Here is a 27,139-nt window from a genome sequence, read left to right as displayed (position 1 = left end):
AAAAATGTGGAGGAGCCAAGAGAGGCTTTACTAAAACACAGTGGTTAAAAAAGCATTTGAGTCAAAAAAAAAAAAAAAAAAAGGCATTTGAGTCAAATATACCCAGGCTCAAAATCAGACACCCTCCCCCATGTGTTAGCACCTCATGGGGTGATATATTAACATCGAAAGAATAGGCAATATGCTCTGAAGTTAATATATATGTATGTGTTAATATTATACACACATCATATGGGCAAAGAAAAAAACTGAAAGAAAATGCAGGAAGTATGAACAGCGATTCTAGGGGCAGGATTAACATAGTAACTCCCACTCATTCAGGTGGCACTTTGCTTCATTTCATGCTCATGACCCACCACCCCCCAACCCCCCTGTGAAATGGGCATTACTTATCCCCATTTTACAAATGGGAAAACTGAAGATCACAGCAGTTAAGAAACCCACCAAGGTCACATGATATAGATCAGTGGCAGAGCTGACATTCAAATCCGGACCTATGTGATTTTTATTTTCTTCCATATGTTCTGTGTGTGTTCCAATTTTCATAGGAACACATAATATTTATGCAGTCTAAAAAAGAAGCATAAATGTTTAGGGGACCCAGAGCCTGGTTATATAAGCATGTTCTCGAGCTGTTTCACCCTGGATGGGTCAGCTGGCAGTTGAAGCATTTGTCACTTTTACGGTAGCCATTTGCCATGCTGGCCAAGTACAAGATGACCTTTGTTTGTTTTGGTTTTGTTTTAAGATTTTATTGGGCAGCCCCAGTGGCCCAGCGGTTTAGCACCACCTTCAGCTGGGGCGTGATCCTGGAGTCCTGGGATAGAGTCTCACGTCGGGCTCCCTGCATGGAGCCTGCTTCTCCCTCTGCCTGTGTCTCTGCCTGTCTCTGTGTGTCTGTCATGAATAAATCAAATCTTAAAAAAAAAAATTATTCGTGAGAAACAGAGAGAGAGAGGCAGAGACATAGGCAGAGTGAGAAGCAGGCTCCCTGCAGGGAGCCCAATGTGGGACTCGATCTTGGGACCCTGGGATCATGCCCTGAGCTGAAGGCAGATGCTCAACTGCTGAGCCACCTAGGCATCCCACGAGATGACCTTTTTTTTTATTCATGAGAGAGAGAGAGACAGAGAGAGAGAGGCAGAGGGAGAAGCAGGCTCTACACAGGGAGCCCAATGTGGGACTTGATCCCAGGACTCCAGTATCACACCCTGGGCCAAAGGCAGGTGCTAAATCGCTGAGCCACCCGGGAATCCCCAATGACTTTCGAATATATAGTCCTTCCTCACAAAATAGCAGTAGCCGACAGTCATCAAGTGCTTAGTGTGTGCCAGGCACTGGGCTCAACCTCTGCAAAAGATACACATTCAGTTCTTACCACAACATGATAAATCATAACCCCATTACACAGGTCAAAAAACTGAGGCTCCTGCTAAGTAATCTGCCCCAAATCCTACCTCCAGAAAGTAGAGGGGTTGGATTTAGACCCCACTCCTTGGACACCACTGAGTTCTTGACCACTGTGACTTGACAGCTTGACCTCCCATAACTCTGTGAAGAGCCCCCCAAGGCCCTCCTGCTCTGACTCTTTCTTCCTGGACATCCACGTCTCCTCAGTTACCACGTGATCCATGCGAGGCTATATGATCACCAGAGTAACTGCCATGGTATCATAGGTGAGATGTTTTTCCAGGTATCTGGCTGGATATCAACTCCCACCCTGTTGTATAGATAAGGGAATTGAGGTTCCACATAGTAATGTAAGGACGGGACTGGAGCTGAGGTTCTCCTTCCTCACATCCCGTGGGCTGCCTGTGCTCTTTTAAGACATGCTCATGGGCTTCATTGGGTCTCCTCTCTGGCCAGAATCTGCCCCTGCCAAGAGAACAGACCTACTTTTTCAACTGGGCAAGCCTTGGCCAGGTCATTTGGTGGGATCGCAGGGAGCCAAGAGCCTCCACGCCTCTCCGCAACTGTCTGCCTCCCATACTCAGGTTTATAGATGCTGCACCTAGTTGGGAGCCGCTCCTGACTGCCAATCCTTGATATTTTGCGATGCCAGGGGATTTGTTCTGGCTCTGAACTCTGGCTCAAGCTGCTCCACGGGTCCCCCTATAGGCTCCTCTCCATTGCCAGGATCCACTCCCAGAGAGCCACTGAAGGAAAGCTGCTCTTGGGGACTGGTCCCTGTGGGTCAGCCCTAGGCCTGGCAGGGAGACTCCTCAAGGCAGCTGAGCGGGCAGCAGGGCCAGAGGCAGGGGCACAGCCAGGAGCAGGTGGGCTCCATCCCTACAGTACCGAGGCCCCGATCCAGGTCTCCTTCATGGATCCAGCATAGCGCAAGCCTTCCTGATTGATGGAGGGGCCAGCGGTGGGGTAGGAAGAAGGGGAGCCAAGAGAGAAGGCCACTTGAAAGGAAGGGTTGAGGAAACAGAGAGGATGAGCGAACACAGGCAGACAGGGAGCTTGGGAAACCAAGAGATGCAGAGAGATGGGAAAGAGACAGATGAGACAAAGAAGAAATACTTCCTGCCCTCCAGGCTCACAGTCCAGTGAAAGAGGCAGCTGGACACAGGGATTCCGGTGCAAGACAGATCTGGATGCACCACCACTCTGGCCGGACCAGCATGGGAGGAATTAGTTCTGCTTTCCCAAGGACATGCGCCTAGTGTCAGGTCTAGCCAGATGGTAGGAATTTAGAAGGCATGGAGGGTAGCAGAAGAGAGCATTCCAGGGGCTAACCTGGCTTGAACAAAGGCCCAAAGGTGGAGTGTTCAGTGTGCCCACACAACTGCAATGATCCACTAGAAGCAGAGCCTGAAGAGGGAGGCCAAAGCCAAACTGTGGGGGGAGCCAAGAGCCAGGCTGGAGGGGGACAGCAGATCGGAGGGGGGTCAAAGCCAGGTGATGCTATGTGAGAGCAGGACTGCCAGGAGCCTGGGAGCTGTTAGCGGGGGTGGTGGCCTCCACCTGGAGCCCTGCAGGAAGAGCAGTGCTTGCAAACATCCTTAGAAGGATTTAATTTTTTTTCCTGATTGTAAGAATAATGCATATCGATACAGGAAAATTAGAAATTATAACATCATTAAAAAGAAAGGAAAGATAACCCATAGTCTCATCACTGTTTTGAAGATTGAGAGTAAACATTTCTCCCTTCACCCTCTCCCAGTACCGTTTGATTCATTTAGTCAACACTTATTTACTGAGCACCTACTATGTGCCAAACACTAGGGAGACAAAGATCCTCGCCGTGGGTGACCTTACATCCTAGTGGAAATAGCAGAAACATAAAATATATAATAAACATAATAACTAGGTAAATACATAAAATGTTAGAAGATATTAAGTGCTATGAAAAAAAGAAATGCAGAAGGGTAGGGGTATCGGGAATGTGGAGAAGAAGGTAAGGAACAGTGGTCGGGACGGTCTGCTCCCACTTCCGTGCTTTCTGATAGGTTTTTATTGCATGCAGTGTGCATGGGAGCGTATTTATAGATAAATATTCCTCGGGAGGTTTTTTTTTTAACGAAAATGATTATAGTCTTCCTATTACTCCCAAACTTGCTTTTATTTCCCCCTCTTAACAATATAACCAGGGGCAGCCCCGGTGGCGCAGCGGTTTAGCGCCGTCTGCAGCCCGGGGTGTGATCCTGGAGACCCGGGATCGAGTCCCACATCGGGCTTCCTGTGGGGAGCCTGCTTCTCCCTCTGCCTGTGTCTCTGCTTCTCTCTTCGCTCTCTCTGAATGAATAAATAAATAAATCTTTTTAAAAAAAACAATATAACCAGACATCGTTGCAAGTGCGCACATCCCTCCTCTGCTTTCCTTCAGTGCTTGCTACACGGTATTTCATTGTGTGGCGGCACTGTCATTTATTGAGCAAGTCTCCTATTGACAGACAGTTCGATGGTTTCCAGTCCTGAGCGGTTTGTTTTGTGGCGCTTGAGGTGAGAAGGCACATGTGCAGAACACGAATGCAAGGAAGGCCTGCCTTGTTGTTCTGAATTCCTGAGCCACAGATGTGGGGCTGTGGCCGTGCTGGGAGCCAGAGGTCTCTGGAGGGAAGAGGGCCCAAAAAAGCCCGCCTCCAGCACTCATGGTGCTCCCACTCACCCCAACGGACCCTGCTCCCCTCCTCCCTCTGTGAATCATCCCTGTGTCCCCTGGACTCTGTAGCAGGGTGTGGTGAGTGTTCTCCATGGACCCGTACGTGGGTGTGCACCTGCACCCCTCCAGCAGCTGCCTCCTCAGCACGCACATGTCCCACTCATCTCTGCACTCAGCCTTGGTCAGAGCACTAGCTTCTCAGACCCTCCTGTGTTCTCCTGACTCCCAAGGGTCTGGGCTGCATCGCACCACGCAATAAAAATTCAGCGACCTCGCTGGATGGCTGTTTCATTCTCTGGAATTCCCAGAGGGTCCACTGTGCTATGCAGAGTGCCCTCAGCTCCGTCCCGAGGAAATGTCCCTCCTAGGGGATCCCTGGGTGGCTCAGCGGTTTAGCACCTGCCTTCAGCCCAGGGCATGGTCCTGGAGTCCTGGGATCGAGTCCCACATCAGGCTCCCTGCATGGAGCCTGCTTCTCCCTCTCCCTCTGCCTATGTCTCTGCCTCTCTCTCTCTCTGTGTGTCTCTCATGAGTAAATAAATAAAATCTTTAAAAAAAAAAAATGTCCCTCCTAGGGCAGTGTCAGCTACCCCCCCTACCTACCCCTGCTCTGGCCTTGTTGCAGCCCTCCTGTGCACCCTGCCCTGGCCTTTCCCTGCTCCTTCTGGAGCAGATGGCCAGCTGGGCTCATAAACAAGCATTTCTCTCTCTCATAAAGAAGCATTTCTCCACCCTGGAGCACATTGGTTGCTCTGAACTTGCATCCTGGCCCCCACGCACCCACCCTACGTATCCCACACCCTGAACTCTCCAGTTCCTGCATTACAGAGGGCTGAGGCAGCTGAGCCAAACCCAGAAAGTGAAAACAAGCACCCACAATCTACTTTGCCCTGCCAGCCCCCCATGGGGGGGCTCACCCACTGGCCAGCCCACCCCAAGCATTGATGGCATCCCTGACACACACGCGTACAAACACAGACACCCCACCTTCCTTTAAGCTAATTGTTTGCAAGTGACTCACAGCTGCCTCCCAGCCTGCTGGTGCTCATTTAGGGAAGGAAAATTCAGTGGCCCACATAAAAGTTGCTTTATTAAAGTGCAAAAATATTCCACCAACTGTATTCCCACCATCTGTTTTGCTGGTAATTTTCTGAAAAGCGCAATTCTCTGTGCCTCTTTGGCCTTTGGCCTTTAAAAGCTGCAGGGGGTGGGGGTGACTCTGCTGCTCTCGACCTCTCAGCCGTGCTGGCTAATGGGGCCCCCTCTGTGCACAGCCCCACTGCCTGACACATAGGCCTGGCAGACAGACGGCTCATAAACGCTGCACTCTAAGCCCTCATGCAGTGCCTGGAAAGGCCTGAGACGTCTGGGGACTTGAGAGGGAACAGCCCAGCCTGGGGACAGGAGCCTGGGCTCCCGTCCTAGCTCAGACACCTGCAAGTCACTTCCCCTTGCCAATGTCTACACCTGGAGAGTGGGGATAGACCGCCCACGTCGCAGGGTAGTCAGGAGGATTCAGATCAGCCTCACACATGAAGGCGCCAAAGTCCGTCCCAGGCTCCTTTTCCCCCACCGCAGCCCCAACCCCTGCCTAATACATATTCTTTTTTTTTTTTTTCCTAATACATATTCTTATGCTCAGCTTCCCCCACTTTGAACCTCTCCCTGAGCTTCCAATGCACATGACCTTTCCATACCTCTTTGCCTTGCCGAACCATCTGCCTGGACTGATCCTTCCCTGCCTCACAAACTCCTACTCCTCCTGCAACACCCAAATAAAATGACTTTTAACACCCGCCTCTCTCACCAAGTGGCCCCAATGCTATGGCTGCATGTTCCCAGTTTATTATAACATAATCACTATGTTCATTGCCCGCTCCTACAGGAGGGGCCCAGGTTCATCTGCTTCTGGCTAAATCCCAGATCCCAGCATGATGCTTGGCCTGTGGTGGGGCTGGGCATGGAGGTGAAGTGAGCAGTAAAACAAAGGCAAAGCAGAAATGGGCTTTAGGGTCAGATGTCCCTAGCTGGGCAACTCTGGGCCATTTACATCACCTCCCCAGGCCTGAGCCCTTTTATCTCTAAAATGGAGATTGTAAATCTAGTACCCTCCCCGTGGTGCTGCCGAGAGGATCCAGTGCTAACACTGAGGACACCTGGTACAGTTTGGGGTACATATTCCCCAGCATTATTGCCAGTAAATGAAGGTACTTTGGGAACTACAGGGTGCCCCTCATGCCTAAGAGATGATGGAGATAGGGACGCCAAGGGGACTGTCAGCCGGGGCAGGGCTCACATTGCAAGGAAGGCCTATCCTCCCCAGGAGTACTAGAGCCCTAGGCCAAATGCCCATCTTACAGATAAAGAAACTAAGGCCCCAGACAGGGTGCCCGATTCAGCATAATAATCAGCAGCAGAGGAGGGAGCTCTGCTGAGATGTGTTCTCCTTGGCTTATTTATCTCATAGCCTGGCCCCTCCCTGGGTTTGGAGAAAGGGAGGAAGCAAGACTCAGAACAGCATGCTACAAACGGAATGTAAATTTGTGATTGTCTATGAATATTCGGTGACTCTTCTGAGTTATTTGTGGCACTTCAGTCAGGCTGGAAAATGTATTCATGTAGCTGTTCTCTTGGCTTAGGTGAGAAACATTTGCTATTCTTTGTCTCCTTCTTTTAGTGGAAAAATGTTTACTTTTTATATATGCCACTTCTTTTGGACACTATACAACCTAAAAAACGCCAAGTCTCTTTAACTTCAAGTGACAATTTCAAAACAGAGGAAAAATCTACAGGTGATACCCCCCCACCCCCCCCATCCCATATCCACCCTCCTCCTCCAAAAGGAATTATTATAGGAGGAGGGAGTAGGGGAAGAAAGGTTTATGCGAAATTTTTTCTGGCTTCTGGGTCTGCTCTGGGAGCCTCCCCTGGGTGCCGCTGCCCCACCTTTGTCCACAGTCAGGGGATGCTCACCTTTGACACTTCTATAGGTGGCAGCTGGTCCCTACCCTCATTAACACATGGCACAGCAGCAGCCAGGCAAGGGGGGAGCCAGTGCTGGAAGGGTCCAGAGGCTGGGTGATATGGCTCACAGCAGGCAGCTTGTCCTGTGTGCTAGGACTCAGGGAGGAAGGTGGGGCAGGGCCCGTCCACACCACGCTATCCCAGCCCTCACCCCCAGGGTGAATCTCTACACAGAGGAGTCTACACATGCATTCCCCTTAAAGTCTCGCTGTGGCTGCCAACCCTTTTCTAAAACACAGGAATCTTTTTTATACATGAACATGTGTCACAGACTACCCTCTGCCCCCATAGGGATCCTTGTAAAATCCGTTGGTGACACCAAGGACCCAAAGCTGCTATAAATTCAGCAGCCCTTTCTGGTTTCCTTTGTTTTTCTAAGAGTATCTGCATACATTGAGGGGAGACAGCACATACATGTGGGTGATGTATTGTTTATTAGCCCACGAATGATGCTTGAGGGTATGATTGGATCTACAGACCCCTGAGCACCAGGCCCACATCTGGTCATCCTTGGTGGGTGGTAATGAGGGGGCTATACCCTGTCTCCTACCTGGGCTGAGCACTGCCCTCTTCCCCAGGTGACCCACTAGAAGAGCTTCTGCCTACAGGTGAGGCCTAGCCCCCTCCCCCCCACCCCAATTCATCACCATTAGCCTGACCTTGGTGCAGTGACAGCCCTGATGCCTTAAGCAGGAGGCTGGGGCCAGTGCTGACACCGCCTAAACACCTGACAGATCTTTCCAAGCTGCTCTCTACCACTGTTGTAGCAACATGTGTGGATGGATTCTCCACGAATATTCTCTGAGCTTTGCCATTAGCTTTTATAAACATCTCAGCTTTGCAGAACGGTGCTTCTCCTGTGCCTTGCACCATCCGCTTCTTTATCACCTCAGCTTTTATTCAGAGCTCAGCTCAAGTGCCTTATCCTCGGGAGCCTGTCCCTGATCACCCACTCTAGAAAAAGCCCCCAGCCAGCCCCCAGTTCCTCTTTACCCACTTGCCTACTTTTGTTTTCTTCACAGAGCTTGTTAATATCTGATGTTATGTCTCTGTTCCTGTCTATCCCACCAGGAAGCCCCCTGAATGCAGGCACATTCCCAATGGCAAAAGAAAGCATGGCCCCTAGCAAGCTATAATTATAAATATAAATATAAAAAAATAAATTAAAAAAATAAAATAAATATATAAATATATATTATAAGTGATAATATAAATATAAACATACAGTGACATGCCCAAGATTACGTAGCAAGTAGCAGCAGAGCTGGAATTTGGCCCCAAGTCTCCAAGATGCCGGGCCCTCACTATGTGCTTTCCAACACACCAGGCCAGTGGTACAGCTAAGATTTGAACCCGGGACTTCAAAGTCAACCTGCTAACCACCAGGCTTTACCTTCTTCCCTAAAACAGCTTCATGCTGATTGGCCTGTCCACTGGAATATAAGTTCTAGAGTTGTGTTGTCCAATATGGTAGCCACTAGCCAGGTGTGGCTATGGAAATGTAAATTAATTAAAATTAAATAGACTTTAAAATTCAGTTCTGTCTTCTGTCCCACAGGGAAGGATGAAGCCAGCAGTGTGGAGGTGACATGGCCAGATGGGAAGATGGTAAGCCGGGGTGTGGCCAGTGAGGAGATGAACTCTGTGCTGGAGATCCCCTACCCCCAGGATGCAGACCAGCTTCAGGACCCAGCCCCACTGGAGGTGAGTGGGGTGTCTGGGCCTCATAGCCAGAAAAGCAGGCCCCACCCACAGCCCCATGGGCTGAAGGTGGACTCCCAGGAATTTGCAGACTTTGCCCCTAGAATGGTGGAAGTCTTAGCAAAGAGCAGGCTTCATAACGATTCCTCTACTTGTAGTTTAGGTGGGGCTTTGTAGTTTAAGAGGGACGGGTTTTGTTAGGCATTACGGATCCCACATGAAGTGAAGGAGCAGGAGTTGGAACTGAGTGTGTTCTCGTCCTTCCCCAAGTTTCCTATTCTCAGAGCAAGCGGGAGGGGTCCTAGAGGAAGGGGCTGCCCCCAGGCCCAGAGTTAAGAGCACCCCTCATTCTGGGGTCAGGGCGATGGCTGCTCTGTGGCCGTGATTAGGAGGGAAACTGAGGTGGGATCTTCTCAACTCACTGGCGTCTCGGTTTCTGCCCACCTTGCAGTGCGGCCAAGGATTCTCCCAGCAGGAAAACGGCCATTGCATGGGTGAGTTGCCTGCGGGCCCCAGGGGATGGGGCAGAGGCCAGAATTTCCCTGGGGAATGTCAGCCCAAGCCCTGGCAAAGCTCAGGTTGCAGATGAGAGGGGAGAGGTGGGGAGGGAAATGTGTTGTTTGTCCCTGGGGCTCCAGATGCCAAGACGAGTGCCATGTGACTCACTAAGGTGAGAGCGATGTTAGTGGCCAGCAGGCTTAGTCACCGCAGTTCTGGGAACGAGGGTGCTTCCTGCCATGAATACAGAGAGAATGGGTGTGGGGAGGAGACACACCCAAGACAGTGCTCATTGGGAGGCCTGGCCCCTGGGGGCCACAGTGGCGATGGTGCACATGCATCTTCCATGGAGAGCTGGTGGCTTCAGCTTGGCCAGCAGGTGGAGCAGCAAGCCCAGGGGCTGGCAGACAAGGATGGGTATGGGGGGCGGGCAGGGGAGCAACCCGCCGTGGAGTGTGGTCACACAGCAGAAGGGAGATTGTAGCCTCGTGCTGTGCTGGGGGCAGGTAGCTCAACTGTCAGAGGACAACAGCTCTGTGAGGGTCCAGTGACCCTTCTAGAAGTCCTCCGAGGGCCTAGAGTGGAAGAGCGACAGCCAAGAGGCCTAGCATCTAAAAGACCCTTAACCCAATACCTTCCCTGTCAGTGACCAACAGTGTGGGGTCAGGTCAACAACTCCTCCTGCCTTTAGACGCTCAGGCAACATTCTTCCCAAGTCCACTCTGCCGATGCTCCTGAGTCCCAGGCCAGTGGGTTTGCTACTGAGGTTCAAGAGTAAACAAGACAGACACTCCCTGGCTTCCGGGAGCTTAGAGCTAGTGGGAGAGGCATGCAAGGAAACAGTGATGACCTCACAGAGTGAGCAGGGCGTGGCGGGGGGGGGGGGGGGCGGTGGTATTATGTGGGAGTGCAAAGGTGGGGCCCTACACCAGCTGGGGAGGGCCTAAGAAAATGCCTCTGGAAAACACAAGGTCTAAGCTGAGGCCTGGTGGGTGACAGGGAGTTTGCCAGACAGGCAGAGGGGAGAAAGTGTTCAGGTGGAGGGCGCCACGTGAGCAGAGGACCACAGGTAAGAAAGTTAAGGAGTACAGCTCTAAGGGTGGCCTGGGAGGAAATGAGTCCCCTCCACTCTCCGTGTGACCATTCTAAATAGATGGTGCATGTCCACAGAAATTCCAGCATCTGGCCTGAGCACCAGCAGGACTCTGTGAGGTCACCCTTAGGGCCACCCCTTCCTTCTTATCACCCACCAGATGTTTATGTGTTCGTGCAGGGTGCAGGGGATGCAGGCCAAGCACCTGCCCTGGAGTGGCATTTGCTCTAGTGGGGGCAACCACAAACATGTGACCTGACAGCTGGATGAGATGGGCTAAGAACCCTTGAAGCAAGGTGTCTCTGCAGACTGTTCTAGACAGAGTGGTCAGGGAGACGACCTTTGAGTTGAGACCTGAACAACGAGAAAGCCCAGCCACAGAAAGAGCCAAGGGAAGAGCAAGTCCAAAGAGCATGAGGCAGGAACAAGGTTCAGCATGTGAAGGGAATGGGAAGGAGGCTGGTGTGCCTGGAGATGGTGCGAGAGCCAGGCGCTAAGTCAGGGAGGGTCTCAAGGTGTCCGGACTCTGTTCCTAGGGCCCTTTGCAGTTAAGTAGGAGAGTGGCATGGTGTGATTCACATTTTCAAAAGATCACCCTGGCTGCTGAATTGCAGATTAGATTGGAGGGAAGTGTGGAAGCCAGGGTGCCAGTCTGGAGGTAGCTGCAGACATCCAGGCAAGAGGTAGTACAGGCTAGGATTAGGCTGTGGCAGAGGAGGAGGACCTGGATGGACAGAGGGGTACTATGGGGGCAGAAAAGCAGCATCTGTTGTGAAATTGCCTGTAGAGGAAAGAAGAGGAACTAGGGATCACTCCTATCTGTGCTTGAGCAGCTGAGTGGGTGACAGTGGTGTTGATTGACTTAGGCAAGATAAGGTCACAGGGTGGAAGAAGTTTGAGGGCTGGGGGATCTAGAGTTCCATTTTGGACCTACTGACTGTGAGATACACATTAGATTCACAAGTCTGGAGCTCCAGGGACAGGTTGGGGCTGGAGATAGGAATCTGGAATCCCCCATGTGTGAAGGGCCTACCTACAGAAAGTGTGGTAGATAGAAGATCCAGGACCAAGTCTGACACCCCCAACATGTAGCAGTCAAGTAGAGGATGAGCCCGCCAAAGGGACTGAAGTGAGGAGCAAGGAAGTTAAGACCTAGAAAGAAGGACATGCCCAAGATCACAAAGTAGGTGGGACAGCAGAGCCTGAGCAAGGACCCACTGTCCCACTCCTCCCCGGTGAGTGACTCCCCTCACCTTTTAGACACCAACGAATGCATCCAGTTCCCATTCGTGTGCCCTCGAGACAAGCCTGTGTGTGTCAACACGTATGGAAGCTATAGGTGCCGGACCAACAAGAGGTGCAGCCGGGGCTATGAGCCCAACGAGGACGGCACAGCCTGTGTGGGTGAGTAAGGCCCCACCACAGTCCAGTAGGAAACAAGGAAGCTGTCTTCCACTGGGGAGCTCTGGGGAGGCCCCATATCAAGGTCCCCATCCCCTGACCTCTCCGGCCTGGATGGAGTCTCCTTAGACCCCCACTGGGTCTCCAGGGAAGACCATGACAGAGGTTTAGAGGAGGCCCACCACTACTAGCACCATCTGAAGGGTCCCTGGGGTGCTGCGCCCTGGCCAGAGGCAACTGTTTTTCTTATTTCTCCCCTTTCACATGTCCTAAAACAGATGTTCCTACCTTAAAGTCAGGCCATCTTCTCCTACCAGGGATATAAACTAGCTCCTACTACTCGTCTTTGTCTGAATTTCTGAACTGGTATTTGTCTTCTTCCTCCCAAATGCTTCCCCCAACCCCCATCCCACCCCAACCCCCTTTCTCTTTTTCCCATTTCTCTCTCTCTCTCTCTCTCTCCCATCCTTTTTGCAGCTCAAGTGGCCTTTTTAGGTGGGTATCCTTCTGCTGCCTTTAGAATCTCTGAGCCTCTCTCTCGGGCCTCATATCTTTCTCTAGGCCTTGGACTTTGCCTTCAGTTATATGCACTTTAAATCCCAACAATAAAGGAAAAAAAAAAGAAAAAACTAACAACCTTTGTGGAAAACTAAATCTCTCCCGCTGCCTGTCTCTCTCTCCACACCCAGTAGATTCTGCTGCGTGCTCCCCCTGAATGGACCGCAGGGGTGGCCATCTTTGAAAAGGGAAGTTTGGGAGATAACATTTATGTAATCTTAGTTATTTGTGAAGCCTTTCTTTGCCTGTTTTCTGAGGAAAACAAAAAAGGAAAGGCTCCCCTCTTACCCCATCTACCCTCCCTCACTTCTTCAGAAGAATCAAGATCGTCCTGTCTTTTCTGTATTCTCCAGGGTCCCAAGCACCCTGTTTCACCCTTAACAAAGATGGCTCCCAGGTGGTTGCTTGCTCAGTTGATTCACTCATGTATCATGTGCCTGCTGGTTTGGCCTGTGCTGTTTCTGCTCTGTGCGCCCTGACTTCCTGTGGTAGAGAAAGCCTTATTGGAATTGGTGGTTATGATGGGAGGGGAAAGGGTGGCCCTTTGGGACTCTTGATAAAAATGTTAAAATTTGAATTTGCTAAGTCTTCCAGCCTCTTTCTGGAGAAACTATGCCAATAAACTCTCTGCTGGATATTAGTGCCTAGCTGGTGAAAACAAAAATGTGTCTGGGGCAAGTAGATGCCGACTGGAATGCTGAGTTAGCAGCATTCCGTCATGTGTTACTTGGAAAGCAGATCATGAGACAGGGAAGATGTCTGCCCGGAGCATGGGCAGTGGTTTGGATAGTGCACCAATGTTCACATTTGGGGGACTGGACCAGGCAAAGATGTAGGATGAGCAAGGGGCAGATGTGGAGGGAATATTCTGGGCCTTTTACCTGGAGAAAGTCGCTTCTCTACACTGGGCCTCAGTTTCCCTAAAGAGCAAGAGATTTAGTCTGATATATCCATAAAGCCCTTTCCTTTCTAGGACCCTTCAGTCTGGACTGAGACATGGCTAGTCTCAGGTTACCCTGATTTCTAGAAAGAATCTGACAACTTGGTCTCCTCTGCAATATGCTTAGAAACCTGGAAACTTCTGTAGCCAAGAGCACCCTTTGGGAATGATGTAACACCATAGAATACTTTCACAACCAGCTTGGGTAGTGAAGGCTTGTTATAAATCACAGATCTGTTCTTCATGGGGAAAAAAAAGTTGCCCCAAGATATAATAAAATCACACTTAAGAATGCAGCAAGCATTTTAAAAACATATTTACAAAAACATACTGTTCTCTAATATAATAATAATACTCCCAATAAATCACAAAATAAGAATTCCTCATAGCTAGTACTGTCTTTACACTCAGAATAGGAGCTTAAATGAAAAGGTTCAAAATAAAAACAGCTACATTTTCACAGGAAAGCATATAACAACTTAAAAATTGCTCCACTTCTGGGAAGCCCACTTCTGTGTGTTCACATAGAATTAAAGGTCTGGATGGGTCTGGAGAAGAGGCTCAGAGAAATGAAGTGATCTGCCCAAGGTCACGGAGCCAGCTGGTCCCCAGCCAATGCTTGAGCCCTTTCCTACCATTCCATCTTGTCAGGGGTAACAGACAGTGCTGTCACTGTTCAGACTATTCCCTAGTCATTCTGAAAGCTGCTGCCTTTTTAGAAATGAACAAGTAGATCTAAGATAGTAAGATAAGTAAAACCCAAAACCCACAGAGGCAGTGGTTCCAAATGTAATGGCAAATGACAAGATAACAGTGTCCATTGACAGGCCACACACGACAGCACGAGAAATAAGGGACAGGACAGCTAGTGAGACAGCCTGCCAGGGACATCAGAAATTCAGGATGACAGCAAACTTCAGATGATACCTCATAAAGTAATAACCATGAATCCTCGCACAATGAGTTTCTAATAACAGGGTATATTTATGTCGTTTTACCCTACTTGGTGGTGGGGCCAGATGAGTTACAAAGAGGAGTTCCAAATTCCCCCAGCTGTCAAGAACACAACTGCAATGTCCCAACTCCAGGGTAAGAAGACTTATTTTGGATATGATTCATTCACTCCATTCACAAACTACTATGTGCCAGGTACTAAGCTAGGCCCTGGGCATACTATGGCAAGCAGAAATGACACAGTTACTGTCCCCACACTGTCTTCCTCCAGCCAAATGGAGGAGCCCAGTGCCTGGGATGAGAATAGGACTTATAGGGGCTTTTTGAAAAATCTAGCCAGATACTTGGGTTGCTACACCAGCAAGCAAGCTCTTTTTTTTTAATATTTTATTTACTTATTCATGAGAGACACACAGATTGAGAGAGAGGCAGAGACACAGGCAGAGGGAGAAGCAGGCTCCACACAGGGAGCCCGATATGGGACTCGATCCCGGGTCCCCAGGATCACACCCCAGGCTCCAGGCGGCGCTAAACCGCTGCGCCACCGGAGCTGCCCAAGCAAGCTCTTTGCATTCGTTCACTCAAATACTCATTCGGCAAGTATCCATTGAGAACTTCCTGTGTGACAAGCACTGAGTCCCTTCTACAAGGAAGGTGACACAGTCCAATGAGGGGATCAAGTCTCCTGCTCCCGAGATGCTTGTATTGAAAGAAATATGAGGCTAAAAGATACAGGAGGCCAACCAGGTACTGACCCAACTCAGCATTACCTGCCCCCCCAAAATAGGGCCTCCCCATCAGGCTAGGGGAAATCCCTAGCTTTCTCAGAAATCCAGGCTTTCTGAGCCAAGTGCCCCCAGTCCAGTGCATTTGCTGGTCTGTGCTGAGCTGGCCCCAGAGGGGTGGGCCCCAAGCCACACCCACGCTAGCCAGGTACAAGATCACCATCCCTCTTTCTTCCAACTCCTCGTCCTCTGAAGCCCGCAGGTGCCCACACCCTCGCCTTCCCCTTCTAAGCACAGACAATTCAGTCCTCCCTTTGTCCCTTAGCCCCACTCGGGCTCCTGACATCATACTACACCAGACTTGAGTTTGTAACAAAAATTGCAAACAGCTCCAGGCATGGGCCGAATGGCATGGGCCTACGAGGGATCGTGCGAACAGAGGAGCCGTGCCCCATCTGGGGCAGCCCTGGCTCACTCTAGTCATAACAGTAACACTAGTAATAATACCATTTTAATTCTCCCCAAGAACACTCCTCTCCCCAGAAACGTACCCCTTAACATGAGAAGAATAGCCACATTAAGTGAGCTTGGGGTGTCTGGGCCAGATCTAAGCTCTTTAGAAGAATCAGCCTGTATAATCCTCACAATAATCCCAAACGGAAAGTGCTGTAACAATCCCAGTTTTACAGAGAAGCTAAGTGGCTTGTCCGGCTCACACAACTGGGACAAACAGAGGAAGGACTTGATCAGAGCAGTCTGCCCACCCCCCAGCTTGAGCTCTTAACGTAGAGCTTCCTTCCCATTGGGGGTGGCTAGCTGGTGACACGAAAAGGCATTATCTCTCCATGCTGCCTAGGGGCAGAGGATGGGTGGGGAAGGAGGAAATGGAGTCCTTGAAGAGCCCAGGGTCTGTGACGGTCACCACGGAGTCACACTCCAGCTGCAAGGAATGGTGGCAGTGCCCCTGCTGAGTCCTCTCACCAGCCAGCTTGGCTGGCCTTAGCAAACACGGAGCTACGAATCACCCACGCAGCCTCTTCAAGCATCTACTCAGCTGCCAGCCCTGCTCTGGGGAGGTGCCATTCTGAGGGCCAAGAGTTTGATTATGTGTCACTCTGGCTGCTATGGCCCCCTCCCAGGGTCTGGGCCTCCCACCCTGACCAGTACCACTGAACTGTGACCCACGCAAGAACTCCACTCCAGCCTCCCAACAGGGCTGCTGGTCATCTCTCCGGAGCCCCATGGAGACAGGAAGACAAACGCTTCATTTCCTCAGGGAACCAGCTGGGTTTTTCCAGCAGATTCCAGAGTTATACCCCACCCAGACTGCCAGCCCAGAAGGCAAGCCAAGTCCCTCCCCTCCTCGCCCTCCCGGGGGTCAGCCACGTCTCTCTCCTTCAGTGTGGGCCAGAACCCCAGCCACATCCTGTCAAGGCTGATGTTGTGTCTCCTTAGCAACAGACACATCCCAGAAGAGGAAGGAGGAGGCGAGAGAGCACGGGTTGGTTAACACCACAGACAATGCCAACCCCGCCTTCAGCAGCCGTCTTCTTAAGGAACTGTGGTTGAACAGCAAAGTGATGGAAGGGTAGACCATGAGAGAAAAATGAGAAACAAGAAGAGAAGAGACCCTTTCTCAGGGAAAGGAGCTAACATTTACGGAACGCCTATCATACGCCAGGAACTTTACATGCATGTCCCCACGAATCCCCACACCCATGCTGTCGGATAAATGTTACTCATCTGTTTTATCACCAAAGAAGCAAGGCTCAGAAAGAACAAGTTCCCCAAGGTCATGTAGCTGGTTAAGTGTCAAAAGCCGTAATTCAGACTGGCAACTGGTTCCAAAGCCTGTGTTCCTAAGCCTTATGGGGAACCATCCCCAGCTAATTGACACCTGAGCAAAATTTTTTTTTTAAGATTTTATTTATTTATTCATAAGAGACACAGAGAGAGGCAGAGACATAGGCAGAGGGAGAAGTAGGCTCCCTGCCCAATGTGGGACTCGATCCCAGGACCTCAGGATCACACCCTGAGCCAAAGGCAGACGCTCAACTACTGAGCCACCCAGGCGTCCCTGGGCAAATTATTTAACAGACTGGCACTCGGCATATGTTGGTTGGACACATACTGTGTGCTGAGCATCACTCTTGTGGCTTGGCCTGTACCTCTGTGTCCAATACTGGCAAATATTCCCGAATAGCCTAGAGACACATGGCAGGCACTAAAGAACATAATAAGTAAAGAATATAGTGTGTCAGAAGGTGCTACGTCTCTCGGAGTGGAGGCAGCAGCATGAAGGCCCATTTAGAGTGCTGGGTGGGAGGCAGAAGGGCCCTTTACACAGAAGGGTGAGGCAGGGTGGGCCACTCTGGGAAAGAGGCATTTGAGCAGAAATGTAAAGTAGGTGTGCTGTCCTCCCCAGGCTCAGTTTTCTCATCTGTAAAATGGAGATAATACCCACCTCACAGAGTCATTGTATTAAACAAGATGATATAAAACATTTGGCATGGTGCCTGGCACATAGTAAGCCTCAAATAAATCTTAAAAGGCTAATAATATTAATCAGTAGTGAAGTTCGGGACAGAGCCTGTGTGTGCTCAGTGCCACGGTTCCCAGGGCTCCCAGCACTCCCTGCCGTGGCCCAGATCACCTGGGAGTCTGCAGTGAGGGAGTGAGGAGGATCTGACCCCCCTCGGGCAGCTGACAGCTTTGCAGGGAAGAGACCTCAAACCAAAAATAGCCATAAGGGAGCAGAGCAAACCTTCCTGGGCCTCAGGCTGTGGCCCTGTTCAGCTGAGTTCTCACACAGCACCAGTCCCAGAGAGAATAATCCTAAAATAAGGTTATCTGACCAAGGAGAGTGTGCAATCCATCAGGCTATGCGGAGCATAGGTCTACCAGCAGCTAGTGACCCGGCCTGAGGATTGGGCCCTCCGCCGCCACAGACGCCTAGAGCATTAGGTACAGAGGGACCTGAGAAGTCATTTAGTCCTGCCCCATCCTTTTCAGCTGTGGGGCCCAAAAGGAATGGTGACTTCCAGGGATCACAGCGTAGCAGGGAATCCTGCCTGGGGCTCCTCCTTGCTAACTCTGCCTCCTTCTCCAGAAAGCTCAAAGTATTTCACAAGCACAGTTGTGTCCACAGTTTCCAAAAATATGGGGCAGGGGGAGGAGGACACAGAGCTTGTTCTTTCCGTGGTGCTGACCCACCATCAGAGTCAGGGTAAGTGCCCAGCAAGTGAACCCATGAACCATGCTTGGCTGATGGAACCCCGCTAAGTAAGATCCGAATGGGGATTCTAGGTGCACAGAGGGTCCTACACAGCTGAGAAGGGAGGCTGCAGCAAGGGCGGAAGCAAGGGGTGAGGGTGGGGACAGGAGGAAGACCTGCATCACCCCTTCCCAGAAGTCCCTGCCCAGAACCTCATGAGCCTGGCCCACCTGCCAGGAGAGAAGTCTGGGCCCAGAACAACTGCTGTAAAGGGAGCTCATGGTCCGTCTTCATAGCCAGCCCCAGAGCAGCCATGAAGGACCTACCACCTAGAATCATTTAATGTACGGCCTCCCTCCACCACAAGATCCATCTAAGGGCTGACTCTCCTCCCTCCACCCCAGACCTGAGTGCAGTGCTCCTGGGGAAGGAGAGAAGTGCAGTCACCTCCCTGGCCGCCCATGGGGGGCCGTGGCAGAGGAACAAGCTTGGGCCACAGGGAGGAAAGTAAACCCCATACACACCTTCACTGCACGTTCAGCTCCCCCAGCTCAAGATTTACAGACACAGAGAGGAAGGAGGGTGGAGAGGGGTCTCAAAGCCTCACCCCCACGCAGAATGTGTCTCATATGCCAGAAAGCCACATTCTTTCTTAGAGAGCTGGTCCAAAATCCTCTGGCCCTCCCTCCCTCCTTCCTTCCCTTCCTTCCTTCTACCCCTAAAATGTTCTCTTGGCCCTGAGACCCTGGGATCAGATGGACAAAGGCTTGACTCCCAGACACCCCACCTACATGACCTGTTAATGACCTTGAACACACTACTTCCTCTCTCTGAGCCTCAATTTCCTCCTCCACAGAATGGGGGAGCCCGGCAACATCACAGAGCTGTCGAGCTCAGGCATGCAAGGTGTACAGTGCCGTGCCTGACTGGTAAAATGCAGATATTATTAAAAGATCTGTCCCAGGCCTTTTAATCTCTTGCTTTCACTTCTAGCACTGCCTGATTTTACAACAATCCATAAGTCATTAACTGGGGTGATGTTAAACCTATAAGAATCCTTCCCAACGAGACACATCCATCACTCAAATGCAGAGTTCATTTGGGGACCAGGTTACACAGTATCTTCCCTTTGAAGAGCTCCAGCCCTGTATTTAGATCTGCACTGGGAGCACAGGGCCGATCGGTAGCCATCCATTCACCTGCCTCTCCAGGTTCTGCGAGCATCCATCTCAAGCCAGCCATCCTCTCGCTCACCTCTGAACCATCAGTCATTTCCCAGCACCCATCTTCTCTGTATCCATCCACTTGTCCATCTGTCTATCCATCCACTCACCCACAGTACTTCACTCCGTAGAGCCCCAGACCCAGACTTTCCAGGAAGCAGCCCCACGGGGATTTACCCACTTTAAAATGGTGGTGTTCAGGGAGCACCCGGCAGGGGCCAAGTGAGGTCGGGATGCATGCTTCCTCCTCTCACCCTCTCCTCCCAGGTCAGGTGGAGATCGTGAACAGAGCCACGAGATCATGGCCACGAGACCACGGCCAGAGCAACTCAAAGCAACTGCCCAGCACAGGGGATGGCCGAGGGTCACTGCCTCTACCCTTTAATTGAGTTAGTCAGTGGCCACGTGCAATTGAATTGTATCATTCAGTGGCCACTTACCTGTCTGCACCTGCCTAGCTACTTCTCCGCTCACATTGCCCCGGGGCCAGAGGATTTCACATCTGAATATTCCTGTCCTTCCTGGTGGGCTGCATTTCCCATCCACCTGCCAAGGGCGAAGCACTGTGACAGGCACATGGGGCAGAGGGAGGGAGTTGGTGGAGATGAGTAAGACTAGGTCCCCAGCCTTCAAGAGTTTCCCAACGGGGGCACCTGGGTGGCTCAGATGGTTAAGCGTCTGCCTTCAGTTCAGGTCATGATCCCGGGTCCTGGGATGGAGCCCCACATGGGGTTCCCTGCTCAGCAGAGTCTGTTTCTCCCTCTTCCTCTACCCTTCCCCCGTGCTCCTGCGCTCTTGGGTGCTCTCTCTCTCTCTCTCTCTCTCTCTCTCTCTCTCTCTATTGCACGCGCGCGCGTGTGCTCTCTCTCTCTCTCTGGCCCTTGCTCTTGCTCTCAAATAAATAAAATCTTAAAAAAAAAAAAAAAGTTTACCAAGGAACTAGGGACAGGGTAGAAAGCCATTGCCTTCCACAAAGTCCAGTAAGCTGGATATAACATTTCCCCCTTCCAGGGCCTTGCTCAGACTGCTCGCAGGTGCTAGCTGGTCCCCAATCACTTTTCCATTACAGCAATCGATAACTTGAATTACTCCAAAATAACTAGGCCCATCATGCCTCTGCAAAGCTAATTTTTCTGTGTCCGCATTTGCCCACGTGTTTCTCCCTGGGTCTGAAATCTGTCTTTATGAGGCAATCCAGGTAGAACAGAGTCTTTCACTGTGACACACTGGTAGAACTAGAGCAGGATTTGGGGTCTGACACTTGGGTTTAGGTCTTTACTCTGACACTCACTAGCTGTGGGCACTTGTTGAGCTACCTAACCACCTGGAACATCAGTTTCCTCATCTATAAAATAAGAATTCAAATATAGCCACCTACCAGAGTGTTAGAGAACTAAATGGAATAATAATGTACGTGAATGTTCCTGGCACATATTAGGGAATCAGTGAACCCTTGGATAAATATGTTTATTCTATGCAAGAATCTTAAACCTAGCTTTAAGTCTGTATCACAAGGCTGCCGTATAATGAGGTCCTAGTGTAACTTCAGCAATAATAATAATATTTTATTTTGGAGAAACAGATTATCATCTACAAAGATGCATTCTCATCGTGCTGGGGCTCAGGGTAACAGATGACAGAGCTGGGACTCAGGGGAGCTTAGTGCATTGCTCGGGGTTGGCAGACAGCCAGCCCTCTGACTCCTTTCTCACTTTTCCACCTCCCCCGCCGTCCCCAATTCAAAACCCCAAGTCCGGTGCAACTCCAGAACTCGTGCTAAGTTCTGCCATTGGGCAGATGTGGAACCGCCAAGCCCGTTAAATAGCCCCTTAGAGGAAGAGCCATGAGCTCTGCACAGTCTGCCCTGGGCGCTGCCAGAGATTAAATCTTCCCAAATTTGCCTGAGAAGGGTCAGATGGAAACCTCAAAGGGATCAGGAACACCTATTTCGTGCGGAGCACATTCCCAGCCAGTGTCTTACTGACTCCTCAAACCCCTTGTTCTCAGCCTTTTCTTAGGGGGTGATCCCTTTTGCAAATATGCTGAAAGCTGCAGATTCTCTTCCCCAGATAAAGGCACATCATTTTGCACAGAAGTGCAGAGGGTGGGGCCAGGGCTCAGAGCTCCCAGGGTAAACCTGGGCTGTTTTATGATTTTCTTAAGTACCAGGGACCTTCATCTCTTTTGGAGGCCTCACCCCTCATTATATCAAACATTGTCATAGACATCCACAACTCATACTAAATTACAGACACACACACACACACACAGAGTTAAATTACAGTGGACTATTTGACAGTGTTACATTTTGTGATATACAGTGAAACATTCATTTCAGTTTTGTGTTTTCTTTTCCTATTTTGGAGCCCATAAACCTTTTTGGCAAATTTTATTGAAATGTACCATACATATAGAAAAAGACACAAATCTTAAGTGTACAGCTCAATGAGTTCTCACAAAGTGAGCCCATCTGTGTCACCAGCACTCTGCTAGAGAAACAGATTGTGAGCACCCAGAAGCCTCCCCAAGGCCCCCTTCCGTGCACTGCACCCCACCCCAGGACACCTGCTCTCCTGACTTCTACCACCATAGATTCATCGTGCCTGTATTAGAATTTGTTATAAGTGGAGTCATAGCTTGCATTCATTGTGTGCCTCGTTGCTTTTGTGGAACTGAAAAACTTTTATTTGGGTCTCAGACATTTTCTGAGGCCTGTGAAAAGGCTCCTAGGCTCTAGGTACTGTCGAAATCAGGGGTGCTTGACCTCATTTTCACACTAGAATCTCGAGGGAGATTTTTTAAAAATCCTGATGCCCAGGCTGCACCCCCAGAATAATGAAATCAGCATCTCTGGGGCTAGGAACCGACATCAGTGTTTCTCTTGCTCACCGGGTGACACCAATTGCAGCCAAGGATGAGAGGCACTGGTCCAAGTAATTTTGTAAAATATTAGGTTCCCTATTTTACAGCTAGGGAAGGAAGCTGAGGCTCAAGAAGTCTCCACCATGTGCTACTCTCATGAAGCCTGTACTCCAGGTCTCACCAGGATCACTACTTGCATTGCTTTCATCCTTGGCCAATAGTAAAGCCAAAACCAGGTGCAGGTGCCTCCAGCCAGGAACTTTCCTTACTGTAAGTCCTTCCAGAGCTGCGGAGAAGGGAGCCGGGTGATCCCAGGAAAAGGGCAGCACCCCAGAGGCTGGCTGTAGGGAGAGCCACCACCAAATGGATTCCATCTTTGCTGCACGTCCTCTGAAAGCAGGTGGAAGTGGCTGCAGGGTTCTAGGAATGTTTCCCAGCTGCTTGATTCCGGGGTGCAGTGCACGACTCCACCACTTGGTGGCACAATGAGCTTCTGTAAATGCTGGGGTTCTCCCACACCCCAGAGGACGCTAGAAAGCAGAGTAAGGCTGCAGTGAGGACAGGGGAATGGTAATCCAGAGCTGCCTGCCTGTTCCAGGCTGGCAAGGGGGAGGCAGAGACATGGCTGTGACTGGACCCGTGGGAGAGCCCACGTCCCCCATAACAGACACCAGAGGAAAGCCAGGGAGAGAGAAGCCACGCCTCACCTGCTTCTCCCCACTCTGCCTTCACCACGCGGCCCCTGCAGGCCCCACAGTTCTGTGGAGAGCACAGCCCACCCGCACTCCCATGATGCCTAAAGGTACCAGCCCTGGCTGGGAGGGACCAGGCACAGCTCCACGTTCTTATCTGGAGATCTGTCAAACCCTCACCTAGCATGGCTGAGGACCTGGAGCTCTGACAGGGTCCCTGAAGCTGGATTGATCATCTTCCACAGTTTGGAGTCACATTGCCTAGATTCAAAGCTAAGCTCTGCCCACTTCCTAGTTGTGTAACTTTGGGCAAGTTATTTAAATTCTGTGAGCCTCAGTCTCCTCGTCTATAAAATGGGGATAATAGTCCACGCCACAGGGTTGTTGTGAGGACTGAATGACTATGTGGGGTCATAGTCTAGTGCCTGGCACGTAATGATAAATGTTAGCTACTATTTATTATTATTGCTAATAATAACCTTGCAAACAGGACAGAAAGAATCTACCTGCGTGTTAAAAACCATTGAGATCACCCACACACACTCCAGGTTTGAGCACAGGCTGTGAGTCTAGCCTGCCTCCTGGTTCAAGCAAAGGCCCAGCTGCCCCTTCAGAGCAGCAAGTTCAAGTGTGAAAGCCACCCAGCGTGCCACTCAGCACCACCCAGAGGGGATCTCTCCAAAGCCCCCATCCTGAGGCTGGACATTGTCCCCACAGTCTGGTGAGAGCCTCTCTTTGTCCACAGACCTGAGTGTGTGACCCTGGCCACCCTGCAGCCTAAGGCAACTTCCATCAAGATACCATCCTCATGGTGTCTTAGTGAGCATGGAGTCAGGTTCTAAATTTGGTATTGTCAACCAGCTGTGTGACCTGGGGCAAGTCATGTGACCGCTCTGGGCCTCCATTCTGCCTCATTTAGATGATCTTTAAATCCCCTCCCAGCTCTAGCATATGGTTTTACCACAGTATCTGGCACACCGTAGGTGCTCGATAAATGTTAGTTTTATAAAATGCAAGACACAACCCTGCTAAGCTCCAACACTCACATGCTTTCCTAGTCTTTAAAGCTGAGTGACTTCTGTGATCCACTCCCTAACAGGGCCCAACCTAGGTTAAGAGCTCAAACCATGGGCATTTAATCAATTTATAACTTACTTTTGACCTGGTTTTTAATCAAGCTATTCCCTCCACCCAGGGCTGCAAGCACCCATAAAAGCTCCAGATGAGAGGATCCTTAATGTAGCCTCCCCAAAGACCACAAGCTCCAAGAAGACAGGATGGGTCCTGCCCATCTCAGGTTCACTGCTTCTTCAGGAACGCACTCAGCCCCACCTCCTTGGCATGAGGCGGGTGGGGAGCCTCCCCTCCCCTCACTGTGGTTCTGGGGCATAGAACTGGCACTCCATCACATTAGGGGAGAGAAGCAGCACAGAGCCTCAAGCTGGGCAAGTCCTTTTATTGGAAAAAGAAATAATAAAACCAAAGGCCACTGCATCACCTGTGCCCAGCCATCCCACAGGAGAGGCATAGGTCAGACATAAGGCCCAGCCACACAGTAGGCCAGGGTGAGCACGGACCAGGCCCAGGGGTCAGGGGGCTGCCGTGGAACCCACTGGTTGCCACCCTCTGTGGGGGATCCTTGCACCAGGACAACCCCACCCCACCCCCGACTCAGGTTCAGGGACCAGGCTGCCCTCTTCAGTTCCTGGGTAGGCACCTTCCTCGCCTATGCCATTCTTTTGTCCAAAGGAAAACCAGACCCCTCTTTGGTTCTAGAAAGCTACCTGCAGTGTCTAGTCTTTCACCTGCACTTTGAGCACCTCCTGCCAGCTGAGCAGGCAGCCTTCTCTGTCCATCATCAGGGCACCAGGACAGGGCTGCTTCCTTCCCACTGGCCACCCTGGGCCTTGGCAGGCAGGGCCTCATTGCCTGGGTGCTTCTCTTCCCTTTCAAGAAAGGAATTTGCCTTTTCCCCCTGCAGGCTGCCACCTCCTTTGAACATCCAAGGGAGCCTCACTCATGCAGCCTTAGAGAGCTCCAGAGCCTGGGTGGGCTGAATATGCAGCATGTGTGGTCCTGTTGCCATGTCACAGGGGGTTTGGGAGAGGGACACAGAAGGCCCCAGAAGGTTGGCTCTGCTCTCCCAGACCCCCAACGTCTCTTCCGCTAGAATGTACACAGTGGGGAGAACTTTGCAGGTGGGGGAGAGACCAGGAAGAAGAGCCAAGCTGGCAGCCCCAGGCAAGGGGCAAGGAGCTTTAGGACATTTATTTACAAAGGGCAGGCTGGACCCATGCAGGGAAGCAGCCTCAGACCATCACATACAAAGAAGACAGGATGCAGAGAGGGGCAAAGGAACCTGGCAACCAAAGGGAACAGACAAGTGCATGGTCATATACACGTACACATGCACTCACACACAGGTGTACCCACACGTGTGCACACACACTCACAAAGGGCACTCACACACATGCATTCACGTGTGTGCTCATGCACACACCTGCACACCCACACGCACATTCATGCCCATGGTGCACTCATATATACTGCATGCACACGCACTCATTCTCACATACACACGGGTTGTAATCTCGAGAAGTTGGCTCCAGTGGTGGAGGTTCAAACCTCCCAAAGCTACATGTCTCCATGATGCATTTCTCTAGGCTCCCATATAACCTCTCAGAGCCCCAGGCTGCGTGCCCCACAGCCAGCACCTGGTGTCCTGCACAATCTCAGGAGTTGGGTGTCTCTTGACAAGGCCAACGTGGCCTCCAGGCTTTGAATGGAGGAAGGGGAAGCCAGGAGCGAAGGAGGGGTCAGGAGGGGACTGAGTGGCTCCCATCTCCCCAGACGTCGAATCCCGTGGAGGCAGGATCACAGACAGGCAGAGCCCCTGCAGTGGCACCAGAAAGAGCAGACACTGGGAGACAGCCACGGGGAGCAGGACCCTGGCGGGAGAGAGTCCTGGCGGATATTGGATTTGGAGTGAGGGATCATGCGGGGCGGGACTTCTCTCTGGGACCTGAGCCCCCCCTTCGGGGTGTTGGGAGAGCAGCAGAAGAAAGGGGCTGTCCAAATTGTGTTGCCCACGCCGCCCCAGCCTTCCCCTGGAAGATCCGGCGGGGAGAGACCAGTCCTGCCCCCTACCCCCCCACCCCCGAGGAAGTGGGCCGACTGCGGGAGGGGGCGCGGGGAGACAGCCCCGCAGGACCCCGGGCCAGTCACCCTCCCTCCCGCCCCAGGGAGCAGCGGGGCCCACAGAATGACTCAGAAGCGGGTGCTCTGGTAGCGCAGCCGCCGCAGGTCTGAGAGGCCCTCAGTCCGGCCGTACACCTCCCTGCAGGGACTCTCGGCCAGTCACCGGGCCCCCGCCCCGCCGCCCCCGCCGCTGCTGCCGCTGCCCGAGCTGCTGCCACTGCTGGAGCTGCCGCTGCTGCACCGGTCCTCGTAAATGGAGATCTCGATCTGCGGCGGCGTTAAGGAGGGACCCCTTGCCAGCTGCCAAGAAGGGCGGACGGACCGGCGGACGGAGGCCAGCAGGGGAGCGGGAGGCCGAGCCATACCCCCCACCCCCCACCCCCGCACCCTCCGTGCAAGACCACAGCAGCCCCACAGCAGGCCGAGCTGGCGTGGGCGCACACCCCACCAGAAGCTTCCGCCCCAGGGGGTCTAATTACCAAACCCAGGACCCTTGGTTTCACTGCAGGCAAGTGGGAGGGCTTCGGTGCCCTGGCTTCAATCCTGACTCCCTACTCCCTAGCGATGCGGCCTGAGACCAGGCATGTAACTTGTTAGCCATCAGTGACTGCCTCTGCAAGACGGTGGTGGTCATAGAATCTCAGGGCTGTCTGGGACGGCTGAAATAACACATGTGAGGCCCGAAGCACAATGCCCGGTACTTAGTAAAGGCTCAATAAAAAGAGGCCCTTCTCACAGGGCTTTGTAAACAGAAGATTCCAGTATTTGTGCTTTCTTTACTTTTTCCTCTCAATTTTCAAGTGAAATTTCTTTTTTTAACAACTTAACTCTTGTTGCTAGTGACTGGGGATGGGATGCGGGCACACACTTTCCCAGGTGAGGAGACCTATAACCCACCCCTGGGCCAGCAGCCCACAGACCATTTTTCCGATCTGTCAAAGAAGGACA

The 27,139-nt window shown here is 51.5% G+C and overlaps 1 protein-coding gene across 3 annotated transcripts in view; it reads left to right on the top strand.

The window, feature by feature from the left end:
- CRTAC1 (cartilage acidic protein 1) overlaps positions 1-27,139 on the top strand; it is a 162,635-nt gene that overhangs the window by 123,553 nt on the left and 11,943 nt on the right. The window contains exons 12-15 of one of the 3 annotated variants that reach the window (XM_055346142.1): positions 8,691-8,836; positions 9,285-9,327; positions 11,685-11,828; positions 26,337-26,945. In XM_055346142.1, coding sequence (XP_055202117.1) covers positions 8,691-8,836; positions 9,285-9,327; positions 11,685-11,828; positions 26,337-26,473 — 470 coding nt within the window. In that variant the 3' untranslated portion in view covers positions 26,474-26,945. Of the gene's footprint in view, positions 1-8,690; positions 8,837-9,284; positions 9,328-11,684; positions 11,829-12,302; positions 12,993-26,336; positions 26,946-27,139 lie in introns of those variants that run through there. The other 2 variants (XM_055346143.1, XM_055346144.1) reach the window with 2 other exon arrangements.

The sequence above is a fragment of the Nyctereutes procyonoides genome, unplaced genomic scaffold, assembly GCF_905146905.1.
Source record: "Nyctereutes procyonoides isolate TBG_1078 unplaced genomic scaffold, NYPRO_anot_genome, whole genome shotgun sequence".
In the NCBI taxonomy this organism is placed as follows: domain Eukaryota; kingdom Metazoa; phylum Chordata; class Mammalia; order Carnivora; family Canidae; genus Nyctereutes; species Nyctereutes procyonoides.
This window is presented reverse-complemented; position numbering and strand designations above follow the sequence as displayed.